Source organism: Cheilinus undulatus, linkage group 2 (genome assembly GCF_018320785.1).
Source record: "Cheilinus undulatus linkage group 2, ASM1832078v1, whole genome shotgun sequence".
NCBI lineage: Eukaryota > Metazoa > Chordata > Actinopteri > Labriformes > Labridae > Cheilinus > Cheilinus undulatus.
In genome coordinates, this window is record NC_054866.1 from 8,542,434 (window position 1) to 8,567,231 (window position 24,798).

The 24,798-nt window shown below is 39.8% G+C and overlaps 1 protein-coding gene across 1 annotated transcript; it reads right to left on the reverse strand.

Moving 5' to 3' along the window:
• Positions 1 to 2,161: 2,161 nt before the first annotated feature.
• On the reverse strand, positions 2,162 to 19,218 carry LOC121523916 (collagenase 3-like). Its single transcript, XM_041808990.1, has 11 exons — positions 19,005 to 19,218; positions 12,916 to 13,032; positions 12,652 to 12,779; positions 11,362 to 11,510; positions 11,045 to 11,170; positions 9,452 to 9,613; positions 8,734 to 8,866; positions 8,523 to 8,647; positions 5,982 to 6,147; positions 5,745 to 5,848; positions 2,162 to 2,942 (listed from the first exon to the last, which is right to left on the reverse strand). Exons 1-11 carry the CDS (start codon positions 19,110 to 19,112, stop codon positions 2,839 to 2,841), a joined length of 1,422 nt encoding a protein of 473 aa, XP_041664924.1. The 5' UTR covers positions 19,113 to 19,218; the 3' UTR covers positions 2,162 to 2,838.
• Positions 19,219 to 24,798: the final 5,580 nt, after the last annotated feature.

Here is a 24,798-nt window from a genome sequence, read left to right on the forward strand (position 1 = left end):
TGTTACCTCTGCTGCACACATGATGGTGCTGTTCTGGCGCCAGCATAGAAAGTAGATGTGCAACCAATTTGAAGTAGTTTTGTTGGTTTTGAAATAAACACATCAATTAAAATAATTGTCACGACTGTATAGACGTCGATAAAATATATGGGTCTTACATGTATTATTTTTGAAGAAAATCGGGTCTATGTTATCATCCAAATACTGTATGTCCGGCCAGAAATTCCTGGTTTATTTTCTTATTGATTATTGATCTTTGGTGATTACCGATCACAGGATACGTACACTGGTGGCCTGGTCACTAATTCAGTCAGTTATTAGAAAACAACAGCCTCAGTAAACATCGTGGAAAGGATCATTTCTGCTCTGTCTTTCCACAAACCAGCCAAACACCCCAGCGTCAGGGCAGCTGTCAGTCTACTGCGTTTGTGCATATTGGTGTTGTCGTGGCAACGAGGCCACTGTAGTTCTAACAGAAATTGACGTGCATTTATTTATTTATTTATGGCAATTCAACTTTCAACGGAGACCAAACTCTTAAGAAAAAAACAGAATTAATAAAATCATATGGTATCAATGGCAATGGAGGGTATAAATGCTTATTTCTAAGACTACAGTTGTAGATAATGATTGGAAGCCATAAAACTATAATTCTTAACTTAAACCGACATAAGCGATGTACTAAAAGTGGCCCCTCAAACAGAAATGAAGGTATATTGTGAAAATGGTTAAAATACACTGCCCAGTGGTTTATTTCAATGAATTTATGGCCAAAAAACATGTTATTAAAGCCATTCACATTATTCCTTATTGAAATACACTTGCAGCGTAGCGATTGGATGAATCTGAAACAAGCATGCATGATTCTTGAAACGTAGCCATGATACGAAATTTTGGCTCAGAAACGTACATTTGTAACGTTTCTGAGTTTTGCAGAAATGTACAATTTGAACGTTTCCCCCTGGCGACTGGGTTGAAAAACCCCACCCTCCATCCAGGCAAGAACATTTGGAACAAATTTCATTCAAGCAGCTTTTTGGTTGAACGATGTGTTAACTTTCAGCCAGTTGATATTTTGTGAGATTTTAAGTTTTTAACCACCGTTAACAAAAATCTCCAGAGTAATTAAAATAGTCGTTATTCTATTTGTGTCCACATGAAAAAATATGAGATGTTCTTAAAATTTGTTAAAATAGATTTAAATATCAACACTTTTGTTGTTTGCTTTTTTTTAAAAAAAGTGGATATTTTATTTTACTTGCACAATGGTATCTATAGTGATAAACAGGACATATCTTTAACAGTGTTATGCTGGTAAAATTGCATAATGCTTGAACCATATATTGCTGGTTTTGTGCCCATAATGCCCATCATTCAAACAAAGTAAAGAGGTGTGATCAAACGTTAATTTGATTAATAATTTGCAGGTGTTTTAGCTCACCTGCTGTCAAAATTCAAATAATACAGTATGACAGCTGATAACAAACTGATCATGACAAATTAAACATAAAAGATGGGAAAAAATGATAAGACACATCTTATTAAGTTGATAAACTCAGTATCTCCACAATAAATTTAATTTGAACTGTACTGGGGTAATTCTGCATGATTACCACTAGATGCTAGTGAATGTTCTTTACACTAATAAAGATACCAGCGAGAGACAGAAACACACTATGGTCGGTGTGAGATTAGAATTAGAAATAGAACCATCAGCACATGAATGTCTCTAATATTCTGCTCTCTTGTGTTCTGAAATTTAAAAAATGTTTCCCCATAACAGAAAAACTTTTAGTACATTAATTTGCTTGTTCAGTTTATCCTACAACTAGCACAGTTGAGTCTGATGTGTGATTCAGATGAACGAGCTCGATGAATGCAGTAAAACACTGTTATAATGTTGACTGATTGTATTTAGATCACTTAAATAGATAAAAGAACAGCCCCATTAAAACGGTGTGACTCTTTCTGACTCTAGCTGTAAGCTGACGGATTCAAAACTGATTTAAGGTAGAGAAACATGAAATCTGCTGTATTCTTGAAAATATCACCTAAACACTGGCCCACTATGGATGCTAGGGTTATTTTCAACACATAGAAACAGTGTTGCAACAGTTAAGTTTTATGGTATCCTCATTGCTAAATGGGAGTTACACAACGATGAGGTTGGCAAGCATCATTATTTATTATTTCAAAATGAACCACAAAAGCCAAGAAACATTCATTAATTTTTCTTTTCATCCTATGAGCAGAAAACAACATGAATTGCGGGGATTCAGGTCTTTATTTAGAGTTTGTTCATATGTGGTCAAACAAGCTCTGTGATGCAAAGTTTATAAAATTCAACAGATGAGTGTGTCACAACACCTCAGATATGATCAGATCATAAAGGATAACCTCTTTGCAATGTTTAATGTGTCTACTTGTAAATACCTGGAAATAAAGGTGAAATGTTGATCTCTTGTCTCATATTCAACTTTTGCTGTCAAACCCAAATGTCTTCAGTCTACAGCAATGTTCCAATACTTTTGGAGGCGAGTGTAGGCTACTTCAAAACTTTTATCGTTAGGTTTTCAGCTAAAAGTGCTGTTTAACATCATTATTAATTAAACATCTCTGAATAGATAGATTAATTGCAGTAATGCCATTTGCAGTTATCAGCAAAGCAACAGTTTATTGGGTGATTATTTACTCTCTGGTGTTTGCTGCACTTTGACCTTGTTTTCAACTTTTCAAGCAAAACACCAAACTAATGAATCAGACTTTGATTTGTGACGGCTTCATGCTAAATGCAGTCAGATCACTGACAAATCGACGTGTTGATGTGTTTCTGTGTCCTTAATAACAGCCGAGCCAGCCGTAGTTGAGCAGCACTCGCATCACTTTCCTGCAGGCCATGTTGTACTCGCTCTGTCTGGGGCCGTTTGACAAAAACAGATTTCCTGTGTGAGAGAAAATAAAGTTTATGTGAGAATTTACAATGAAGGGGAGACTGTAGTTATTACATTTTTGGCAACCTGGAAGTAGCATAAACAGTCAGTAAATACAACATCAACAGTCCCCCTGTAGAGTTCTCATGGCAAATCTGTCACTGAGCATCTGATCTATCACACATTTAGCAGACATACATGGAGACATAAGCTAGAGATAAAAACAAACATATGTACAGTGCTGTAAAAAGAAACTGCCCCTTCCTGATACTGTTTTTTTTTATTTTGCATATTTGTCACACTTAAATGTTTCAGATCATCAAAAATTAATATCAAACCAAATAGCCAGAGTAAATACAAAATCATTTTTTAAAATGAGGATTTAATTTATTAAGGGAAACAAGTCATCCAAACCTATCTAGTCCTGTGTGAAAAAGTAACGGCCCCTAAACCTAGTAACTGGTTGTGCAACCCTTAGTTTGTGCAACCATTTGCCATAACGGGCGATGAGTCTCTCACATTGCTTTGGAGAAATTTTGGCCCACTCCTCTTTTCAGAATTGTTTCAATTCAGCCTCACTGGAGGGTATTGGAGCATTAAGGTTATGCCACAGCATCTTGATCAGATTTAAGTCCAGGCTTTAACTAGGCCACACTAAAACCTTCATTTTGTTCTGTTAAGCCATTCAGAGGTGGACTTGCTGGTGTGTGTCAGATCATTGTCCTGCTGTATAACCTAAGTGGGCTTTAGCTTGAGGCCATGAACTGACGGTCGGACATTCTCCTTCAGGATTTTCTGGTAGAGAGCAGAATTCATGGTCACATCAATAACGGCAAGTGTTCCTGGTCCTGAAGCAGCAAAGCAGCCCCAGACCATCACACTGCCACCACCATGTTTGACTGTTGGTGAGATACTGTTTTGATGAAATGCTGTGTTATTTTTACACCAGATGTAACGGGATGCACAACTTCCTAAAAGATCAACTCTTGTCAGTCCACGGGATGTTTTCCATGTGTGTTTCCCAGGGGTGTTCGTCACTTTCAGGATGGCTTGCCTGGCTTTCCTGGGTTGACTTTACTAAACTTTCGTGGATGGGCTCTGTTTTATTGGGGAACTACTTAATAGTTGCAGCCAGTTCAGCTAGACAGCTGAGGACAATCCATTGCCATCCACTGAGAGGTCTAAGACGGCAATGCTGAGAGTGTTTTATGTTATTAAATAAATGTTAGACAATATATTTAATAAGGCATTGTAAGGACGTGTTTGTGTAATTTTGTTTCATCTGAGTTCTTTTTACATCTTTATTTGTAGGTTTCACCGTTATGTTAAAGTGGACTAAAGTTTCAGTAAGTGAGAGAAACCTTTCTATGACTCAGTCTTTATTGACATTGGTTATACTTGGTGTTCAGGCAAAAGTTCCTACACATTGGACAAGAACACTGCAACATGAGACAAGCCTTTGTGTTCTTTTTGGTCAGCAGTAGTTTTGACCCATAGATGCCATTTCTGCTCAGTTTCTTATTGCTGAATCATGAACTCTGACCTTAACTGAGTCAAGTGAGGCCTGCTGGTCTTGTTCCTGGTTCTTTTGTGGCCTCCTGGATGAGTCAGCAATGAGCTCTTTGACTAATTTGGTAAGCTGGCCACTCCTGGGGAGGTTCACCACTGTTCCAAAAGTTTTTTCTGCTTGTGGTTAATGGCTCTTACTGTGGGTCGCTGCAGTCCCATACCCTCAGAAAAGGCTTTGTAACCCTTTCCAGACTGATAGATGTCACTGACTTTGTTTCTCATCTGTTCTTGAATTTCTTTAGATCGCAGCATGATGTGTTGCTTTTTGAAGTCTTTTAGTCTACTTCACTTTGTCAGACAGGTTCTATTTAAGGTATTTCTTGATTCAACAAGTCTGCCAGTAATTACTTTTTCTCATAGGGCCTGGTAGGTTTGGATGGACATGTAAGTGTCACAAAAACGCATATGTTGACACCGTCATATGCACATACTGGTTTTGCGAATCCACCAAGGAGAAGAACAAAGGAAAAAGTGACCACAGAAACCACTCACATCATCTACTGTGCAACACCAGTTTTAAGGGCTGTCAAACAACTAAAACTTAAATTATGGTTAATCTCAGAATTTCTGAAATTAATTGCACGCACCATCTCAGTGACCCTTTCTTCCTCAGTATTGAACATGATGGTAAAGTCCTCCAAGTCTGGGGGCCAAAACCCAAATCAGTGAGCAGCAGAATCACTTTCATAAGACCAGGCCTCTTGGGAAAAGCAACCCATCTGGCAGATGAGTGTGCATCTTGGGGAACAACTTCCCAGGAAACATTGTAGAATCCACCCACAGACAGGATTTTATGCTATTCTCTGAAAAATCAAAATAAGTGGCTCTGCTGGAGGTCACAGAACCCTAACAGGAGCGAAGGGAGGAGGCCACTTGGACTGGCTTGGACTTGTCACTCCTGGTTGGGTCACGTGGCTGCCAAATAGCTGCATTCACTTCTCCTACAGATCAAGCTTAAGAACACGCAAATCAAACCCCAGGCCACCTCTTCAAGCGGACTCGAGCTTTGCTTGTGATCACATTGTTCAAATGAGTCAGACTTTGGGGTCAAGTCTACCCTAAGCTAAATTGGGTCCTTAATGAGAAAAAACCTTAAGACTGCTAAATTCTCCACTTTTATCACAATCTTTGAATCAGTGGTGCTAGTTGTACTAAAGCTAGACCCATTTTTTTTCACTCTGCCAAAGAGCAGCTGTGGACCTCAGTGAAATGGGCTGAATGGTCAAAGTGAATGTCATATCTCACCATAATTCTCAAAGGCTGCATCCACCCTGGAGCCTATGCCAGGGAAGTCTCTTTTTATGTCTCGTGGGTATCCAGGGTCCATTTGGTGACTTCCATCATCATATCTGCAAGACAGAAAAATGCACTGTGAACAATGCTGTCAAGGTGTGTAACAGTGTCAAATAATATAGCTGTGCATTTTTTTTTTGCATGACATGTTAACAATCATGAAAGATCGCGGCCATTGCCAGCACTCACTTCCAATACTGGCTACCAGAAAATATGAATGTCTTTTTAGTTGTAGACTCATAAACAGCTGCATCCACATGAGTGACTGAAGGTGGGAGGCCGAGGTTGGTAAGATTCTTTGGATACTCCGACATTACTGTCTCTGAATCAGCTTTTATCCCCCAGTATTTAGCACCTTTAGAAAAAGAGCTGAATGTTATTAAATCACAAAATAATTCTGCAGAGCATCAAAGTAATTATTGAATTGTGTTGTTTCCTCTCTGATGAACCTGCTGACCCACCAAAGAGCCCCCTCTCATCACAACCATCACTGGGCAACTTCTGGTTAAGCCTTGTTCAGTCGAAGATTTGCAATGATTTTATGACGTCGTGAGCAACAGCAGCTGGACTCAACCTGTCTGATGATGGTGCCTGTTATTCAGCCAGTCAAGTCACAGACAGCTGATTAAATGGCATAGCAAGCTGATAAATTTGAAAAAGGGAAACAGAAATCTCCTCTTTAAAGGCTCCATATCAAATCATGCTGTGAATTTTGGAAAATGATTGCATTTATCTTTTTAAAGTTTTCAAATGGAAACTCCAGCTCAGCTACTCCTCCATATGCCATTAGTAGGTTCCGAAAAAGTTGGAATCTTGGATCTGTGCCTGGTCCGTCCTGATTTTGCTTGAGAACTCCAACCGTGCGCGACCATTGGACCGTAGTATGAACACACAAATCTCGGGTTTTGGTCATGTGTCATAGATTTTTAAGTCGTACAGCGAATGCTGACATTAGCCCACCACTGTAACAGAGTTAGACAGCTGCAGCAGAGGCAGGGATAAAATGAATCTCTCCCCGTGGCCTGGATATGTATGGGGGGGTGGGGGTCAGTAGCGAAAGGGGTAAATCCACCTGGCAAATCGCACCCTGCAAACTGCTTTGACGTCAGCATGGCGTGCTTGGAGATGGGGCTGGCTCGCTTTGGCCCTGCTGTAGAGCACGACCATTTGAGCATGGCGTGCGTCTTAGTTTGGCTCATAGTGGAAAAGTCCAACATGTCTGTCATTAGGCAAATCCATCTTGGAAAGCTCTCATCTGCAACCTTTGTGGCAAACCACAAGCTGTATGGACCAATCAGCGCCATTTAAGGAGAACGAGCCAGTGGCTACGATTTAGTTGTACTGTGAGGCAAAAGCAACTTCCATGTTGCTCGTGGTTAGCTCGGCAGAGTATAGCCACAGTTTAATCACAACTGGACATTACTTTATACAATAAAGAGAAAGAAATGCATTGAAAGCTTTTCATGTTTAAGCCCTTCTGCTGACCTGCTTCATCATGGGTTTGCAGGATACAGGATTAATAATAAGACAGACAGGAATGTGTCAGGGGAGAGAGAGAGATAAGGAGACAGTTACGTATTTAAAGAGTTCAGACCAGTTTAGGTACCAGGTTTACTTTGTGCTGTTTAACGTTAATATAATTCCTTACAGCCTACATGTGCATAAACTGAAACTATTACGGTTTTTATGAAAGTTTTATAGTAAAAATGTTGCTGTAACCCTGAGAATCATTGTTTTATATCAAGGTTATTTCTTACTTAGTGGACATTTGTTCATTAAAATAAACAGGACACAACATTAAAATGCAAAAAAAAAAAAAAGTCCCCATAGGTTATATGCAGATGACATCAGTGGTGAGCTCCTAATTAGTGCAAGAAGTGATTTCTACATAAAGAGGCGCTACCATAAAGGCCATGTTTTGTGTTGTTTACAGCTATGCCAAGGGTTTAAAGTGCAAAATATGAACATTATTAAGTCTTAAGTGCCACAGAGCTGTCTGGTTTGGTTCCATCTAGTTTTGCCATGGTTAAGCTCATTAAACTTTGATCTTATCCATATTTGCTTAGCTGATGTCCATCAAGTCTTGCTCATTGTCATGTGAAATCCATATTTTTTTAGAGATCCAGATCATTTGGCTCAGCTCAGTGGTGCTGATTGTTTGGCTCCCAAACAGCTCTTCATTTGCTACCAGTTTGTTTTTTTTAAATGTGGATTATATAGCAGCAAAGGATGGAGGAAAGAAAAAAAGGTGCTTAAATGGGAGCCAGCTAAAGAGGCTCACATAAAAAAGCCATAACATCACAACTCAGTCACTTTACCCCACAAGGATTATTGAGTGGGTATTAAATTACAGTTTTAATGAATAGTGTTTGTGACAAACTTTTTATATGTTAAAGGAGCTCAGCTAGACACTTGTCTCTTTCCATCTGGCTAGAGGAGGCTAGATGCTAGAAGGTCAGCAAAAGTCACCTTTTTTGATCGTATACAATGTATGTAGAAATTTTCTGATCATAACTTGCTGTCCAGGTCCACTTAGAGATTTAAAGTATTAAATTCCCTCTGTTCCCATTCACTCCTATAGCTGGTTCCCACTTCCTGACTTCTATCAGGCATTCAAGATCACCTGATTGCAAACAATCTACTCGTCTTAGTAAAACTAAAAAAGGAAAGCAGGTTTTGACAAATGGTTATCTGAATATAATAAAAACCTTTCAACAATGTGAACATTACCTTCAAAAAGATACACCACATCCTGGTGAGGAACCTCATATGCAGCATCAACAGTGTTGATCTGAGACCATTTTGAGTTCACCTTGGTGAAATTGATGCCTTCTGAACTCTTTCTCCAATAGTACCTGGTTTGGATTATACACTCGAATATGAGAAGATGCATGATGATATTCTTTATCATAATCAAAGATCAACAAATACTCAGAAGTACCCGTTTTTGAAGAATAACAGGTCTCCGCTAAAGGAGGTAGCTGCATCAATTACAAGAGTGCGGTTGCACTGCTCATCTTCAGGGCTGTGAAAAGGGTCCTCTGTTGGCTTCTCTGGCTCTGGTTTACGGCGGCCTGAGAGAAAGATTTATAAAATCACACATTACATTTACTGAAACTGCTGTAACTCAGTGTTTGTTTTTCTGTGTACTTGTACTTATTTTAACACATTTTGAAATCAGTACTTTTATCCTGAGTAACTGTATTTTTAGAACAAAGGATTCCACATCACATCCGAAAACAGCAACAACTGAAGTGTTGATATCTCAGGGCTAAACATTTCAGAGTTGATTTTATCTTCCATCCTGTAATTTTAACTCCATTCTGAGCGAAATGGTCTTCAGTGTTGGAGTTTTGTGACTGTGTTGATCCACCAGTGTTAGTTCAGCTCTGTAAAGAGTCAGTTCATCTAACTAATACACCCAATTATACCAACACTCCCACGGTTGCGACACACCTCAAAATGCACCAGGGTGCAAGGACCCTTCAGTGCCGCTTGCAGCCCTAGTTCAATATTATAATTAGAGAGCTAATTAGATATTGAGTTGTTACATATATTTCATAGAAATGTTTTAAAAGCACTGACCTTAAACTCACAAAAATTGTCTCATTTTTGAACCCAGTATTAAAATGAATAATTGTATAGAAATGTATTCTTACCATAGAGAGCTTGAATCCCACGTCTGTCATCATCTGGCAGCTTGTATCCAGTTGTGTTGACATATAGATATGTGGGGTACATTAGTGCACTCCTCTCCTTGGAGTGAGCCAGGCCCAGGGCATGGCCAAACTCATGGGCAGCCACCAGCAGCAGATTTATATCTTTACGAAGAAATAACCATGAAAACAGTCACATAAAGGACAGCCTCACTTCAAAAAAATTTCGGGGAATTGTATAAAATCTAAAGCAAAACAGATTGCAATGATTTGCAAATCACATAAACCCATTTATTCACAATAAAACATAAACAGCATCATCAAGGAGACCACTTGCTGGAGTTTCAGTAGAGGAATGTTGTCCCACTCTTGTCTGGCGTAGGATTCTAGCTGCTCAACAGTCCTGGGTCTTTTTTTGCTGGATCTTGAAGGTCTGGACTGCAGGCAGGCCAGTTCCGCACCCAGATTCTTTCATGTGAAGCCATGTTGTGCTAAATGCAGTATGTGATTCAACATTGTCTTTTAAAAAATGCAAGGCCTTTACTGAAAGAGACTTTGTGTAGATGGAAGCATATGTAGCTCTTAAACTTGTCAGCATTGATAGTTCCATGATATGCAACCCCATAGCATCAGTGATGCAGTCTTTTGAACTGTGTGCTGATAACAAGCCAGATGATCCCTCTACTCTCCTCCTCATGTTGAGGATTATTTTCTAAAATTGTTCTACAACATTCAGATGTTCTCTTTAACAGACACACGGATTTCTTCCCATCTTTACTTCTAAGAAACTACCTCTCTTAAATGCTCCTTATACCCAGTCATGTTACTAATGGCCCTTTTCCACCGGTCTGTCTTAGCCCTACTCGACTTGACTTGACTTGACTCTACTCGGTTTGTGCTGCATTTCCACGGGCACGGTACCTCGTACCAGATACTAGTTTTTAGTACCTGTTCTGCTCTGGTTCCAAGCGAGCTGAGCCGATACTAAAAGGTGACGTCGACCGACTGCCGGCCACTGATTGGTCAGAGAATGCCGTCACCGAAAAGTCATGAGAGCGACGCCCGACACAGGAATCAAACCCGCCATTTAAAAAAAATGACAACAGGTACTAGGGCTGGTGGAAAAGGTACCCAAACCGAGTAGAGTCAAGTAGAGTAGAGCCGAGTCGAGCAGGGCTGGAAATGTGTAGTGGAAAAGCGCCATATCCTGATGCCTGATGTACTTTTCCAGCCTTTAAGTCCCTGTCCCTACTTTTTTAAGATGTGTTGCTGCCATCAAATTCAAAATGAGCTAGTTTTGTTTCATAAAATGGTAAAATTTCTCACTTTCTGCATCTGATATGTTGTTTATGTTCTATGTAAAATAAAATATGGGTTTATGAGATTTGAAAATCATTTCATTCTTTTTTAATTTACATTTTACACAGTGCCCCAACTTTTTTGGAATTGGGATCATAATAAATACATTGTTTTCCTTTTTTCCCCATACAAACCCAGCAGTTTACAGCTCGTGGCTTGCAGCAGTTTGTAGGTGAAATGCATGAATCACATCAGTGAACTAGACAGATTTTTAAATGAAGCGTATACACTATTTACCTTTGTCAGTAACAGTCCAGGTTTCATCTTCATCAAAGTGTGCAAATCCTCCCTGACCTTTTCGTGGACGGGTTGCATGAGCCAAGACTCCACTTTTCCCATCAAAGGGGTCACCGTCCCCGTGTTCTGCAGCACATCATATTCAAACAAAACATCATCTGTTTGCATGCAAAGAGGGAAAGGCCTTTGAGATGGTTTGAGGTCAAATTAATCCAACAAGGAGGCAACAAGACTAACTGTAAAGTCATATCATCTTATTTAATTTGTGAGTAGGAATTAAGACTGTAATCAGAATATCTGATTAAAACCAGACTCACCTTTAGCTGCAAAGAAAATCTCGATGTCTGCAGTACCAATGTGGATTTGCCTGAAGTCCAGAGGGACAATATCGCTGTAGAGCTGGAAGGCCTGAGCAATGGTTGCATCTACTGTTTCCTGGGTCAGATCTGGAGTGTACCTAGTGATCCTTTAAATTATACCACACAATCAGTCATCATCATCATTAAATGCAACAATCAGTACATTTACTTAGATGCAGCTAGAAAAGTAGAATTATTGTGTTAGTCCAAGTAAAATTGGACTAAAAAAAAAAATGTAAACATGTTAGTCCAATTAAAATGTACTAAATCAGAGACTGATTTGATCTTGCGATATGATACTTTGTGTGAATTATGGAAGCAACTTCCTGTGCTTTCTATCAAATTGGGTATTTGCATAGTAACGAGATGCCAGTCCTGACTATTAAAGCAGTCTGGCAATGAAAATACGGAAACGTCATCTGTTACACTTCAAAGTAAACAGACCATTGTTCCTTCATAGCTGACTCCTCTGTCAGGATTGTGCCATCAGGTGACTTTACTTCAAGTGACTAATAGAGTGTCAAGGAGACCAGAGAATTAAGAATTTTTAAATGAATGTCTATAAGAGTGCAATGTGAACAAGGAAGGCAGAAGGTGTCAGCAATGGATTAGATGACTCCAGTCATTCATTCAGTTTGATAAAGTGTGAGTCTCAGCCACAAGAGAAAGCATGTCTACTACTAACAACAACAACAACAGTGAGTCATCCACCACAATACTTCATGCAGGTGAACAGAATGGGCTACCCACATCTCCCATGGAGTTACCTTACCTTCCTTACCTACTTTCAGAGATGCTGAAACCAACAGACTTATAGAACCTGCATGCTAAAGGTGCCACCAGTGAGTCATAACAGCACACAATTACAGATCACTCTGCGTAGACACTTCTAGCATGTGCCAGAGACTGGCCAGAACGTGTGCCGTGGGATTGCAAAGACTGACTGGAAAGGGGGCATTTTTCCCCAGGTGTGTGCTTTGTGTGTGGATCAAACAGAATATGTGTTTCCTACAATTTCCACAGCCTGTAATACTGTATGCCTCTGGCCAGTTTGCTGTCAGATCATGAGCATATAAAGAGCATTTAAAATTAACGTATTCTGTTTTAATGCAGCAGTTACAGATTATGGGCCGTAAAGTAGGCTTTAGAATGATTGTCCTTTGGTCCTATATCAGGAAACAAAAATCAAATTACGGTAGTAAAATATAGAGAATATCCACATTGCCAGATGATGTTACAATCAGTTACCTGTATGAGAGCAGCTTTTTCTCCCATTTGGGTCTTCCACTAAAGTGAACATATAGGCTGACATCTGGCACACCACACCTCGGACTCTTTATCACCTCAAGTGTTTCATTGTTCAACGCCCCAGTCACCTGATGGTCAGAGCATGATAGTGGGAGATTTTTAAAATCAAAGGTGAAAAAATTCTGCACAGTTTGCCAAATGATTTCTGGAGTCAATCTTAGTGTTTAAGGTTCCAAGCCTAATTTATTTTCTTTGCTGTTGTACCTCAAGGCCATAGAAAGACTGCATGGACTTCAGATTCTCAGTGAAGCTTCTCTTCGAGATTCTTCGGGGTGAGGGGTTTGTCACCCCTTCATCACCGTAGAACCGACTGATATATTTCTGTAACAAGAGAGAAAGCACAGCCTTATTAAAAGTGATTTTTTCTTTCTAATGGTGCCAGTGTTTAAACCAAGCATGTGTGTGTGTGTGTGTGTAAAAGAGACAATCAAATTAAGGCTGGGCGATATGTCAAGTTTCCAAGATTTAAATTGAAATGAAGGTAAAAGGCATTATTGCTTTTGCTAATATAGTTTATGTTGATCTGGGAAAAAAAGATGCTGGTCATTATGTAGATTTTTTTTAAATGAAACATATATATTATAATAAAATGACTACTCTTATATTATGAATATATTTATATACCAAAGCTGTCAAAGTTAACATGCTAATAATCTATTCATTTCAACACCACTAATTTTCTTGTGCTGTACGATTAATGCACACCCCTTCTGTATGAACCCTGACCCATCCTGTAGCTTGCAAGATTGAGAAGCGCTGCCGAAGTGACGTTGGTAGCAAGTGAGCAGAAAGAGAGACTTTTGAATGGAAAGTTCAGCTTTAAGATCATGACAGATAAGACTTCAGTTATTTGCACTTACTGTAAACGTTAACTGAGTTACCCGGAGTTCCTTGAGTCACAGATCCCAAAGAGCCAAAGGAAGGCCATGCTGGATTGTTTACAACGGAGACGCTCAGACAACTCTGCAAGCAACAAACTTTCAGCAGCGGTTTCTAAATGGGTGGCTCCAGATTGTGGGCCGATTGATATTGTGAAGGATGAGGTTCTGCTAGAAATAATTCGCATCCAACAACTGCACTTATGAACTTTCTTGAATAGCCAATATTGTAAATAAAACACTAAAAGGCTCTCTCATCTTCATGTTTGCTCTCACCAGAGACTTGATTTCTCCCAGTAATCTGTAGTGTAATTCTGTAACTGTATTTATTATCTCTTTTTTGTATCATCCTGTTTTGAGCCATCTTAGGCCAGCCACACGCTAGACGATTTTTTAATCTGAAACGATTTTAAAACTGTGAGAGACCACAGAATTCAGGACAATTTCCAAAGATTTTTCATCTTTAATCCTCTGAACGCACACACTAGACGACTCAGCCAGACTGTCAGATCACTGGAGACCACACACCTGCTGACCTGCCTACGACCTCGCATGATCACGTGACTTCAGAAAAAAAAACAAAACACGGATGTCTGTCGATACCGTCTTGCTGTCTTTCCACAACAGGCTGTCCTGGCGTGTGTTACAGGTGCAGGAACAATCATAAAACAAGGGAAAGACTCAGGACGAAATCCTGGCTGGAATTAAGGTACAATTGTGTTTATGGTTATGAGCGGTGAAAGCACATGTGATTCGTTTGGTGACGCTACCTGGTGTGCTTGCTCTCATTGGTTGTTGAGGGTACTCCGTCAGCAGCACTACGACCTAGAATCGTAAATACAACATGTTTGATATTTACGATTCAGGGTCTGGGAGGCTACGATGTGATTTGGAGCAGTAAATGAATCGTGTTGACACCACACATGCAGACTACTCAGACAAATAATCGTTTGCGACGAGGCTCCAGTCGGTATACGCCCCCACGATTGTCGGGGGGAGTCAAATCGTGGCTAAAATCAGACTTAAAATCCTGTAGTGTGTGGCCGGCCTGTAAATGACTCTTATGAAGGTCTGTTGTTGTATTTATCACTTCCTGTAAATTTTCTTTATATTGTCGCGGACTTTACCTTATGCTGCTTTTATTTTGAAGTACTTGCTGTAGTACTTAGTGCGTACCTGACAGACAACAATTGACAGATGCAGAGAAACGAGGCATGATGGTGGTTTTTCTTACCTTTTCTCCTGTGTTATTCAAGCACCTGGCTGGAGTTGAGAACAAGGTATTTTGTTTTATAACGTTTTGTGTGTGTTTTTATGTATGTGTTTGCTTAAGTGTTGTTAAAGTGATATACTTTTAAAATGAACTCCTCTTTAAACGGGTTTCAGTTAGCTGGTTTCTCCTGATTAGCCGTCACGTGCAGGCTAAATGTTGCATTCAGGATAGCATTTTGTTAGCATTTTATGCAGCTGAATGATTTTTTTGTTTATATTTTTGTATATTTTTGTCTCTTATTGAAGAGCTGTGTTTTTGTCTGTCTCTCAGCTCTTACGGTGTTTCTGAGAAGTTGTATGGAAAGGAGTTATGTTCAAATACCACCTTAAGGATGAACATAATTAAAAAGACTTCAGAAAACATCAGTACGCTTCATCGTTGTCTGGCTGGGGTTTAGCTACACGGCCTTAGAGGGTTGTTTCTGTGAGCCTTTATCCCCCTCATGTGAGGTTGAAATTTGCTTCCAGTGTAAACGATCCAGGAAATGATCTTGAAGTGAATTAACACTTAACTGACTGTGTATTAATGTTCATGTGTGATATGCTTCCATGTAAGTTCTGTTGTTCTTTGTTAAGCTGCTGAGAACAACAGAGAAGTTAACTTCTAGAAGTCTGAAGTTGGACACGAAATTGCGGTATTAAGGTCAAGATCCCAACCTGCTGTTGCTTGCTTGGCTTGAGTTTACCATGTAATGCTCTCAGCATATTTTTGGATCATTCAGTACCTTTGAGCTTAATCTAGAGATTTTTTTTTGGACATTATCGGTCATTGTTTTGGGTTTTTGCCATGAATAAGCATTTGCATTTAAGAAAAAAATGATGTCCACTCATGTGTGGATAAGGCTATTAAAATCTTGAGAAATACTCCTGTATGGTAACAGATGGTATGATTAATTTGCCATAAATTGGGCACAGCTTTATGAATCTGAATTATTTTCGGCACACACTATGTCAGAGCTTTGTGTGCATGCACACTTATAAACTAACTATTTCTAAACTCATAAAGTGAGTTTGCTGGACTGACCGCAGCCAAGAAAATGATTGCAACTCGCTGGAAGCTACCTCATTCTCTAACGATCCATTCTTGGATTCTCTCCCTTTTGGACGTCATATAAATGGAGCTTTCAACAGCTCGGATTAATGCTGCTAAGGAAAACACTCTTAACACCTGGCGTAGCACCGCTGAGTCTTTGAAAAACATGCTTTAAGTTGATTTTTTCACTGGCTCTCTCACCTTTGTGCCTCTAGATGTCAAGTCCCCCCTGTCTTGTCTATATATGTTTGTGAGTCTGTATGTGTCTCTGTGTTTTGTGAATATGTGTGTGTTGTGGAAAATTATGTATGTAATTTTTGGTTGTATGTGTAATCTTACCTTACCTTTTTTTATCGTCAATATTTTCACTGTGTTCTATGGTATCCACACGTTCTTATGTCTTGGGCCATTTGTCTTTCTCTGAGAATCCATTCAAGTAATATTGTATCCCTTGAAATACCTCTGTTGGACTTAACTTGTTAACTTGTTTAATGCAAATGAATATTAAAATAAAAATTAGATCGCAACAAAAAAAAAACAAAAAAACAACTTATAGTTTGGATTCTACACTCTCTTTTATAAATGAGACCCCAGGTCAGCTTCTCAGCGTGCTAACCTCCTAAGCTTACTTCTCATTTTGAATTGAGGACTCTGTTCATTAAAAAGTGCACTCCATAGGGCAGGGGTGTCAAAACTTTTTCCACTTTGGGTCACATATCAAAATATATAAGCATGGGGGGGGGGCACTTTCATGTACCACAGCTTGAGGATATTAAAGTTATAAACCACTCTAATGTCAGTTAAGATATTCTCTTGATTGAGTGTGCTCACATGGCTAGTTAGTAAAAATAGATGGGTGGATTATATGTCCTTTATACAACTGAAAGTCATAATTGCAAAGCATTCAGGTCTATTCAGAAATGTTTAAACTAACTTCTCCTGTACTGAATAGGCTATTAATGCTTACATTCAGTTTATCTTGTCTAACTCAAACTGTACATTTTAATGCTCTTCAAATCAAACCTTTCATTTTAATAGTCTACCACATTTTTATTTTAATACAATTATTGCCACAATTACAATAATTATAACTAAAGCATTTAGATTATTTTGAAAGTACTTTAAACACTGTTTACAACAGACTGAGATATAAAGAGCTGCATCAGTAAAATCAAACTATTTCTCATCCTCTTTAAGGACATCCATATTTAAAACACTCAAAAGAAACATTCCTGTCAGTAACACATTTGCTGTAATGTAGAGAAATAGATTATTTGATCATTTTTGTGCGCTTTTTGTTCATATGAGCTTTGACAGTGTTGGGAATGACGCACAGATGAGCGTGTGTGTTAATGTGTGTGTGTGTTGGTGAGCGAGTGTGTGTCTCTGCTCTGCCTATCAGACAACAAGCGTTTAAATTGGGCTAAAACTGCAGTTTTTGGAGCTAACAATGGACTCTATGGCGCTGAAAGAGAGTTTGTTTTGCTAAGTTTACCGCTGAAGTATACAACCGCCTGTTGCGCTGCTTATGTTAATCTTCTGATTGATGATACGCGCAGCCAACAGCTGATGGATGTGTGGCTGACAGAGGGTGAGACGAGAAGGAGACATGATGAAGGAAACAAAGTTACAAACTCACAGATACCGGCACTAAGATCAAGTCTGTGCGCATACGCAAACTAATGTAACACTATATTCTCCTTACGGAGACTGCACAGCAGCAACATTTCATCATTTTGGACCGTTATGATGAACTTATTACGCATTGGCAGATCATGTGCGGCCCCAAGAAGCGCAAGCGGAGGAGGGGTTGGGGGATGGAGCGTGATCTGAATAGGTCACGGATCAGCGCCGTTTCTTCTTTAGCTCTCCCACCAACAGTTTTAAAGTGTCCAGGGCATCTTTGTGATCTTTTATGACTTCCAGTCAGGTATTGTTTTCTGTAAGGAGAGCTGCTGCTCCAAGTGTCTGCGCAATATTGATCTCGCAAGACGGATTTTTCCTCGACGAGAAATCTTGTCACACCCCTACTAGTTAGTGGTTGACAAGGCAAATAGCTAATCAATTTAAGGATTTCGGGGAGGCCAGTCAGATTTCAGGGGGACCTGGCTACCACTGGCTACGCACCTGGAACACTATTGGTGCCGCGGTTTAGTGGGGCAATTACTTAAGGCATTATAAATCAAGGCAACATTATGACTTTGGTTGCCAATATGTTTACCATTTACAGTGTTGTCTTAGTGTAGTCACAAATGAATAAAAACATCAATGAATTCTTCTTGTCAAAATGTTTGTTTAAAGAATTAGCATGGTAGCACTGCCTTGTGCAGAAACTAAGAAGTACAATACAGTCAAGCAAAAGCTTCATGTTCGAATTTCATTTGATTTTTAGTAATTTTGCTGTGGGCTGCAGGCCGCATTTGGCCCCAGGGCCACAGTTTGGACACCCCTGCCATAGGGTGTATTTACTAAATTATAAGGGTGTGACCAGACTAAAACCTCACAAGATTTCTCACTGATGCAAAAAATACCCTGTTAGATGAACAGGCTGAATTGCATGGCTGTATCTGAAGACGTCCAAATGGAGTGAAAAGCACCCTTCTGTAGTTCCTAATACTTTAAAATCGTTTCCTCTGCGGCTGGTAAAGACACAGACCACAGCTGATCCTCTGTGACCTGAATTGCAAACAAAAAATTGGCAACACTTGGAGAGGTGGGTGGAAATGTGTGGGTGATGCTGGCTCAGTAGTAGGCAGAGTCATCTCGCAATCCAAGGGTCGTAGGGTAGATTTCCATCTCCTGCAGTCACGTCGATGTGTCCTTGGGCAAGAAATTTAACCCCACTTTGGCCCCACTGCTGCATCAGTGGCATGTGAACATGTATGGCTGATTTAAATGAAAATTATACGATATTGGGTGTCGAGGATTTCTTGTTTTTTAACCTAGGTATCAGATTCCAAAATCAATTGATTTGTGACCAGAATCATAAGAAGGTTTATCATTATTGTGACAACAGTAATACACATGTGTACTGTGTATTGTCATTCAGGTAGCGATATCAAGATAAGGTCTTTGGGTTGTAAATGTATTTTGAATTGGTGCTGCATTACCTCAGCCAGGATTTCGTCTTCTTTTGAAAATGTTGAAGCAACAGGCGCTGCATGGCACAGGGCTGAACAGCCCAGCAGAAGGATCCAGAAACCCACAAGAGATCTCATTCTTTACAGACGGTCTCCTTTCATAAAGGAGGTCCAGACGTTAATGAATCCTGAAAGAATAATGTGTCCTTTTGAGCTTTCTGATAAAAACTGCAGACATCCTCCTACACACTATTTGACATTCAGACTGTCTGTAAACAGTGGCCATCTGATCACACAGAAGGGGGAGATAATGATCAGTGATCTGCCTTTAGCCTCATGACCAACGCAATGTGATGTGGTATTTCTTTGTGATATTTATTATGCGATTGTCCTTCTGATGTATTTTGTATTCTGTTACTTCGTATTTCTCTGCAAATGGTCTGTGTGGCACTGCTAGCTGTGAAGCTTTGCCCCACACGAGGACAATAAAGTTATCCTTGATGAAACAGATCACTTAGAAATACTTGTTCATTAAAGTTTTTTAAGCCAGTGCTTAAAAATAATAATTGACTGCAACTATCTGGGATGCCTGCTGAAATGGCAGACGGGAGAGTAGCTCTACCTATTCAGCTGAAAAAAGTATCCACAGCACTACAGACAACGCATTAACCTGACATGCAGACAGACTTTTTCATATATCTATTGCATTCACATTCATCTGAAAAAGCTCCCAGAGAAAGTGTTTGGGAAGGGCAGGACTTCTCAAAAAATTCTTAGAAGTTGATTGGAGGAATGCTCTGTCATATTTGGGCCAACTAGAGTGACGAGACAAAATGACATTCTGTGCATGTGCACTCATGTGAGCTGACAGGCTAGCGCTGCTGTAGATTGTTAAAGGCAGAGCTTCTCTGTGAATAAAAGGATGCTAAGGCTTGGGAGACGTGCAAAAATATAATCTCTGTTCAGACAAGCTTTCAGAGTGGCTCTTTGCTCTTGTTTTAAAAAGAAATGTTACATCTGAGCTAATAGCTACTGCAGCACCAGCCACTGGATGCACCAGCAAACCCCACATGTAACAAACTAATGTGGAAGCAGACCAGGAGAAGAGCCTGAGCTAATCACTCCACTAGCCTCCATTGTACACAACCATTCACACAACAACTAACCCTTTCCCCGCTGTAACGATCACAAAATCATGCTGAAGCAGGCCGGCAGAAGAGTGAAAACATCTTAACATCACCAGGAGCTTTTGGTGTAGTTTTTATTCTTTATTTCATACTGAAACTTGATCCAGTTCTAGTAAAACTGACGCTTTGCTAAAGCTACAACCGAGGTAATCACCACACAGAGGCAGCCATAGCAAAAGGCCTTGAAAATGACTAAATCCTTCCCGTCACTACCGCCTTGTTCGCCTTAACTGACGCTGATTGGTTGAACAGTCTCCAGTTCGGCACAAACATTGTGGATTGGAGCTTTACAAGATGGATTTGCCTTATGACAGACATGGAGTCTGGGCAAACCCATCTGCTTTGCAAGGTTAAGAGAGCAAGGCAACACTGCCATTAGATGTTGCTACTTCTCCACTGATGCAACTGTGTATGGCTCTAAAAGCATTGTCAGCCACCCAGGCAGGCGGGCAGTCACATCCAACCCATGTGTAGGGCTGACCCCGACGGTCAGCCAGAACAGGGGTTTACAAAGGGATTTGGCAATTGTGCAAAGACATACACAGAACAAAGTACTGGAAGCATCAGTGCCATGATACTAAAGAAAATCTCTGGTTTAAAAGTGATTCCCACTCCCACTGCTCTACACCAGACTCTTAGGATAGATTGTTTTTCCTGTACTAACCTGAGTAACCATCAGAGAAATTGAAGGACATACCATTGTGCAAGTCTGCCAGGACATATTCTTATATTTTTACATACTGTGGTGCAATTTTTGGGAGTATTTTTATTTGCTTTACATCAAAATAACCCTTATATCCCAAGTTTTAATAATATGTATTAACTTATGTCTTAACTACTACAATGAATTGCTTAAAAGTGCAATAAACCTAAAAAAAATGAAAATTGTTTTTTTTTTCACATATATTTCAAAATACAGAAATTACACAGCTGTATCCCTCAAATTTGTAAATGTAAAAAAGTTGCACAATATCCTTTGGAACAACGTGATATTTATTTGGAGTCTGTACAGAACTTGGTTTTTGAGATATGACCAATTTTGTACTCTGTAAAAATGAGTTGTTGGACCCTTCATCTGATGCTGTAATTAATTTGAAAGCTTCGCGCCAGCTGTAAAACCGTTTGGTGCGACCAGGTTTTTACGGCTCCAGAACTACATATGTGTGGAAGTGTGTCAAAGGTAAGTGATGGATGTCTGGTCTGTGTTGGTTGTGTGTCTGAGTGTTTTTGTAAAAAAGTAGGAGTGAAACGAGGGCGAGTATGTGTGCAGGCTAAGTTCTTTGGTGTATTCTGTGGAAAAAACTACAACTCCTGGGAAAATATGCCACTTCCTGTTGTTGGGGGGGCAGGGTTTGGGTAGGAGCACGTAAGAATCATGTGACAGGTCATGCCCACAACGTGATGACATTTATTTCAACATAGTGCTGCAAATACCCATGGTCTTGTTTATAAAGATGTTTGTTTTGTGTGCTTTATTGTGTATTTTTACAAACCCATCACTGCAATTAAAAAGCGCTCTGAAACATGGTGAATGTCTGAAATGTTAGTGTAACTCCCCAGATTTATATGCAAAAATAATGATCAATCTACCGCCAATCAAAAATGAATATGCTAATATTCATTAGCATATTAATATGCGCTATGTTGGGTTTGATAGGATTAAAATCCTGGAAGAGGACTTCATTTGGCCTGGGACAGAAGAAGCCTTTGCTCACCTCACTACAGCCTGCACTTCCTTTCACCTTGGTAGTCCCACATCCATACCATCCTCTATCTCTAACCCTGAGTCTGAGTGAGTCTTAAATGCTCTTTAACCCCTTGCTTGGATGCTTTGAGTTGTCCCTATCTTTTCCTGACTGAACCCTTCGACAAACTTTTCCTGCTCCCCACAAATGCTCAAGTGTTAGTAACCTATTTCTAAGCTGTTCTTGGTGAGTATTAAGTAGCCTTCCTCCACTGCTTTCTAAACTGTCTCCTCTCCTTGACCAACTTCTCTTTCTCTTTCTGTCATCTAGATCTTAGTGACAGCACTCTCCTAACCCTGTTTCCATCATTAACTCTGAATCTTTCTATGTCATATGCATAAATATCATCCCCTATAGTGTTGGGTTCATCTACTGCTGTTTATTTAATCCCCTCTGACCACATTAACAGGTGCCTGTTTACTGCCGCCCACTCCTTCTGGTGACTTGCCCAAGGTCAGCTCAAGCTTTGTGCTCAAAGGTTCTCACTCTGGAGGGCTGGCCTCAGTGTCATCCACCCTTCCCCCTATGCCACCCCCTCCTTCCCAGTGCCAGGGTTACTGATATCCTGCCAGCTGTGGTTTTCTACCTGCTGTTGTACTTCAGCTGACTGACTCGACTGACTTCTTAGGAAGAACTAAGCGATGTAGCCACTCTTCACTCCTTTTAACACACACTTCATTCACCTCTACTGTGTTCTAGTGCCTTTGATTGATGTTAATTTCTGCCAGCTACAGGCGGGGTTGAGACACACTTTTAAATATCAAATTTAAGACCTGAACTAAGAAAAAATAATCCCACTTATTGGGAGATTTCTCAGTACACAATCCAGACAGAATTTTCCGATTTAATGTTCTGTTTATGAAATGTCAGATGATAAAGGAGATTTTCGGTCACAAATGCTATTCTATCTATAAACTGTAATCTGATATTAATCATTTCATGCTTTTTAGCAGGTGTACTGAACTGATTGTAGCCATTAGAAAAGGAGAATAACTCTTTTGTGGAGGAAGATTGTCAAAATAATGGTGGCCTGTTGGAAGCGGACAACTTGGTATCCCTGAGGTTTAGACTTGGATCAGTGCTTCACAACAGTACAGGATTTTTTAAATCACAATGATTGAGAAGGGGATCTAGGGGTCTTGCCCCAGGAAATTTTTAGCATCCAAGACTAAATTTCCTGCATTTTGGTGATTTTTAAATGAGATAATGGTAGAAATTCAGTTAGAAACACAAGATTATTGATTCGCTCACACTAGTCTGGCCAGGAAGGGTTAATTATAGTAACGCCAGAGTCACATTTACAGTCTTTATGTACATATCATTTGTTTTAAGCCATATGTTGAATTATTTTCCTGATCATTGGCTGCAGGTGTCAACAACTGACCTATGCTAAGTCCCGCCCTCAAACACGATGTGCCAATCACAGTGCATATAGCCATTCCATACGCTCAGACATACTCTGCCCGGACGTCCATTGAAATGCATTGCAGAAAGTCAGTTTTCGTTTGTTTTATGAGTTTTTTTTTTTGAGATTTTAAGTTTAAAAATAGTCAAACGGTGTTCATGGGGTACATGCAACTCCGACACAAGGTATCACAAGGTGTATTTTTTACCCTTTCCTAAGCCACATCTCAACCGATAAAAACTGTCTTCTTTGGATAAAGTTGTGCAGTAGACCAACTAGATGTGAATAAAATTAACAAGGATGTCTACATCTGTTCTAAGGTAAGTCAACATGATATTTGAGGCAACATATTGTCACTTTGCTGGAAAGCAGGACTTGACATTTACACCCGCCAACTAGCCACATGCGGGTGGATTTTGGCTGTGGCGGGTAGCAGCGTGACTCTAACTAGCCACGATGGCGGGTTGAATTTATCAGTGTCACAATGCTTCACTCTGAAAATGCTTGTCAGTTAGCCCATATGATTTAGGCTTGTTACAGAGAGGCATTTTGGCACATAAAAGCCTCAAATTTCCCCCAAAACAACTGAAAAGTGGCTGGTCTCGTCATCCATTCGTACATTTTTACGCAGCGCCAAGGGCTTTCATGCTGTATGACACACATAAATGCGACACTCACACACATAGACGGACACACACTCGCACTGGTGTGTTGGTAATTCAGACTGAAGGCTTCTATCTGTTTAGGGAAAAAGTTTCAGAATGTTGGAGGATAAACTCAGACCTGAACTTTATCCTTCTGCTTTAAAGCGCCTCTCTCTCCAAGGAGGATCAGCGCGTCAGCGCCGTGTGTGCTCCAGCTGTGTGTCTCACTTGTGCGAGCCAGGGTGTGCAGTGTGTCTAAATATCATTTGAGTAATACTCCATCTATATTCTTTGTTTGTTGAGGGCGTTCTAAATTATAAAACCTCCGCATAGTTATAAAATAATACAGATATTTTTACTTTACAGGGTCTTCAATGAATCAGACTGAGCCCTGATGACAAACTTCAAACAGTTTTAGTAAGAGCAACATTAACATTCAGACCTGATCCCAACACAGCTGTCTAACTCGGTTCTTCTTTGGAGCTAACAGGATAAGGTTCTCTGAAAAAATGTCTGCAATCATTTATCCCCAATGTGTTTATAACTCTACGTTATTCACACTGTGTTGGCATTGATGCGTGTAAATCCTGTGTGGAGGATATATATAGGTCAGACGTGAACTCATGGGGTGGCTTATAAGGCATATTTGACTATGCCCTAAATGGTTTCTCCAAAGCCCTGAATCTTTTAGTTTGATAAAAATGTGCTACTGTTATGATTGATAAATGTAAAAAGAAAAAGCCTGGATGAGGATAAACAAATGGACCCTGCTGATCACAACATGGAAATTGCATTCTTGTTGCCAAATAAAATGTGTAGATTTATTAAAGTGTAAACACATAC

Excerpts from the sequence above, each read along its gene's own strand:
- LOC121523916 (XM_041808990.1), bottom strand. The coding sequence starts at position 19,112 with ATGAGATCTCTTGTGGGTTTCTGGATCCTTCTGCTGGGCTGTTCAGCC. Across the intron at positions 8,867-9,451 it reads TGGGATTCAAGCTCTCTATG|GCCGCCGTAAACCAGAGCCA; the intron begins GTAAGAATACAT and ends TCTTTCTCTCAG. Across the intron at positions 2,943-5,744 it reads TGCAGCCTTTGAGAATTATG|GAAATCTGTTTTTGTCAAAC; the intron begins GTGAGATATGAC and ends TCTCTCACACAG.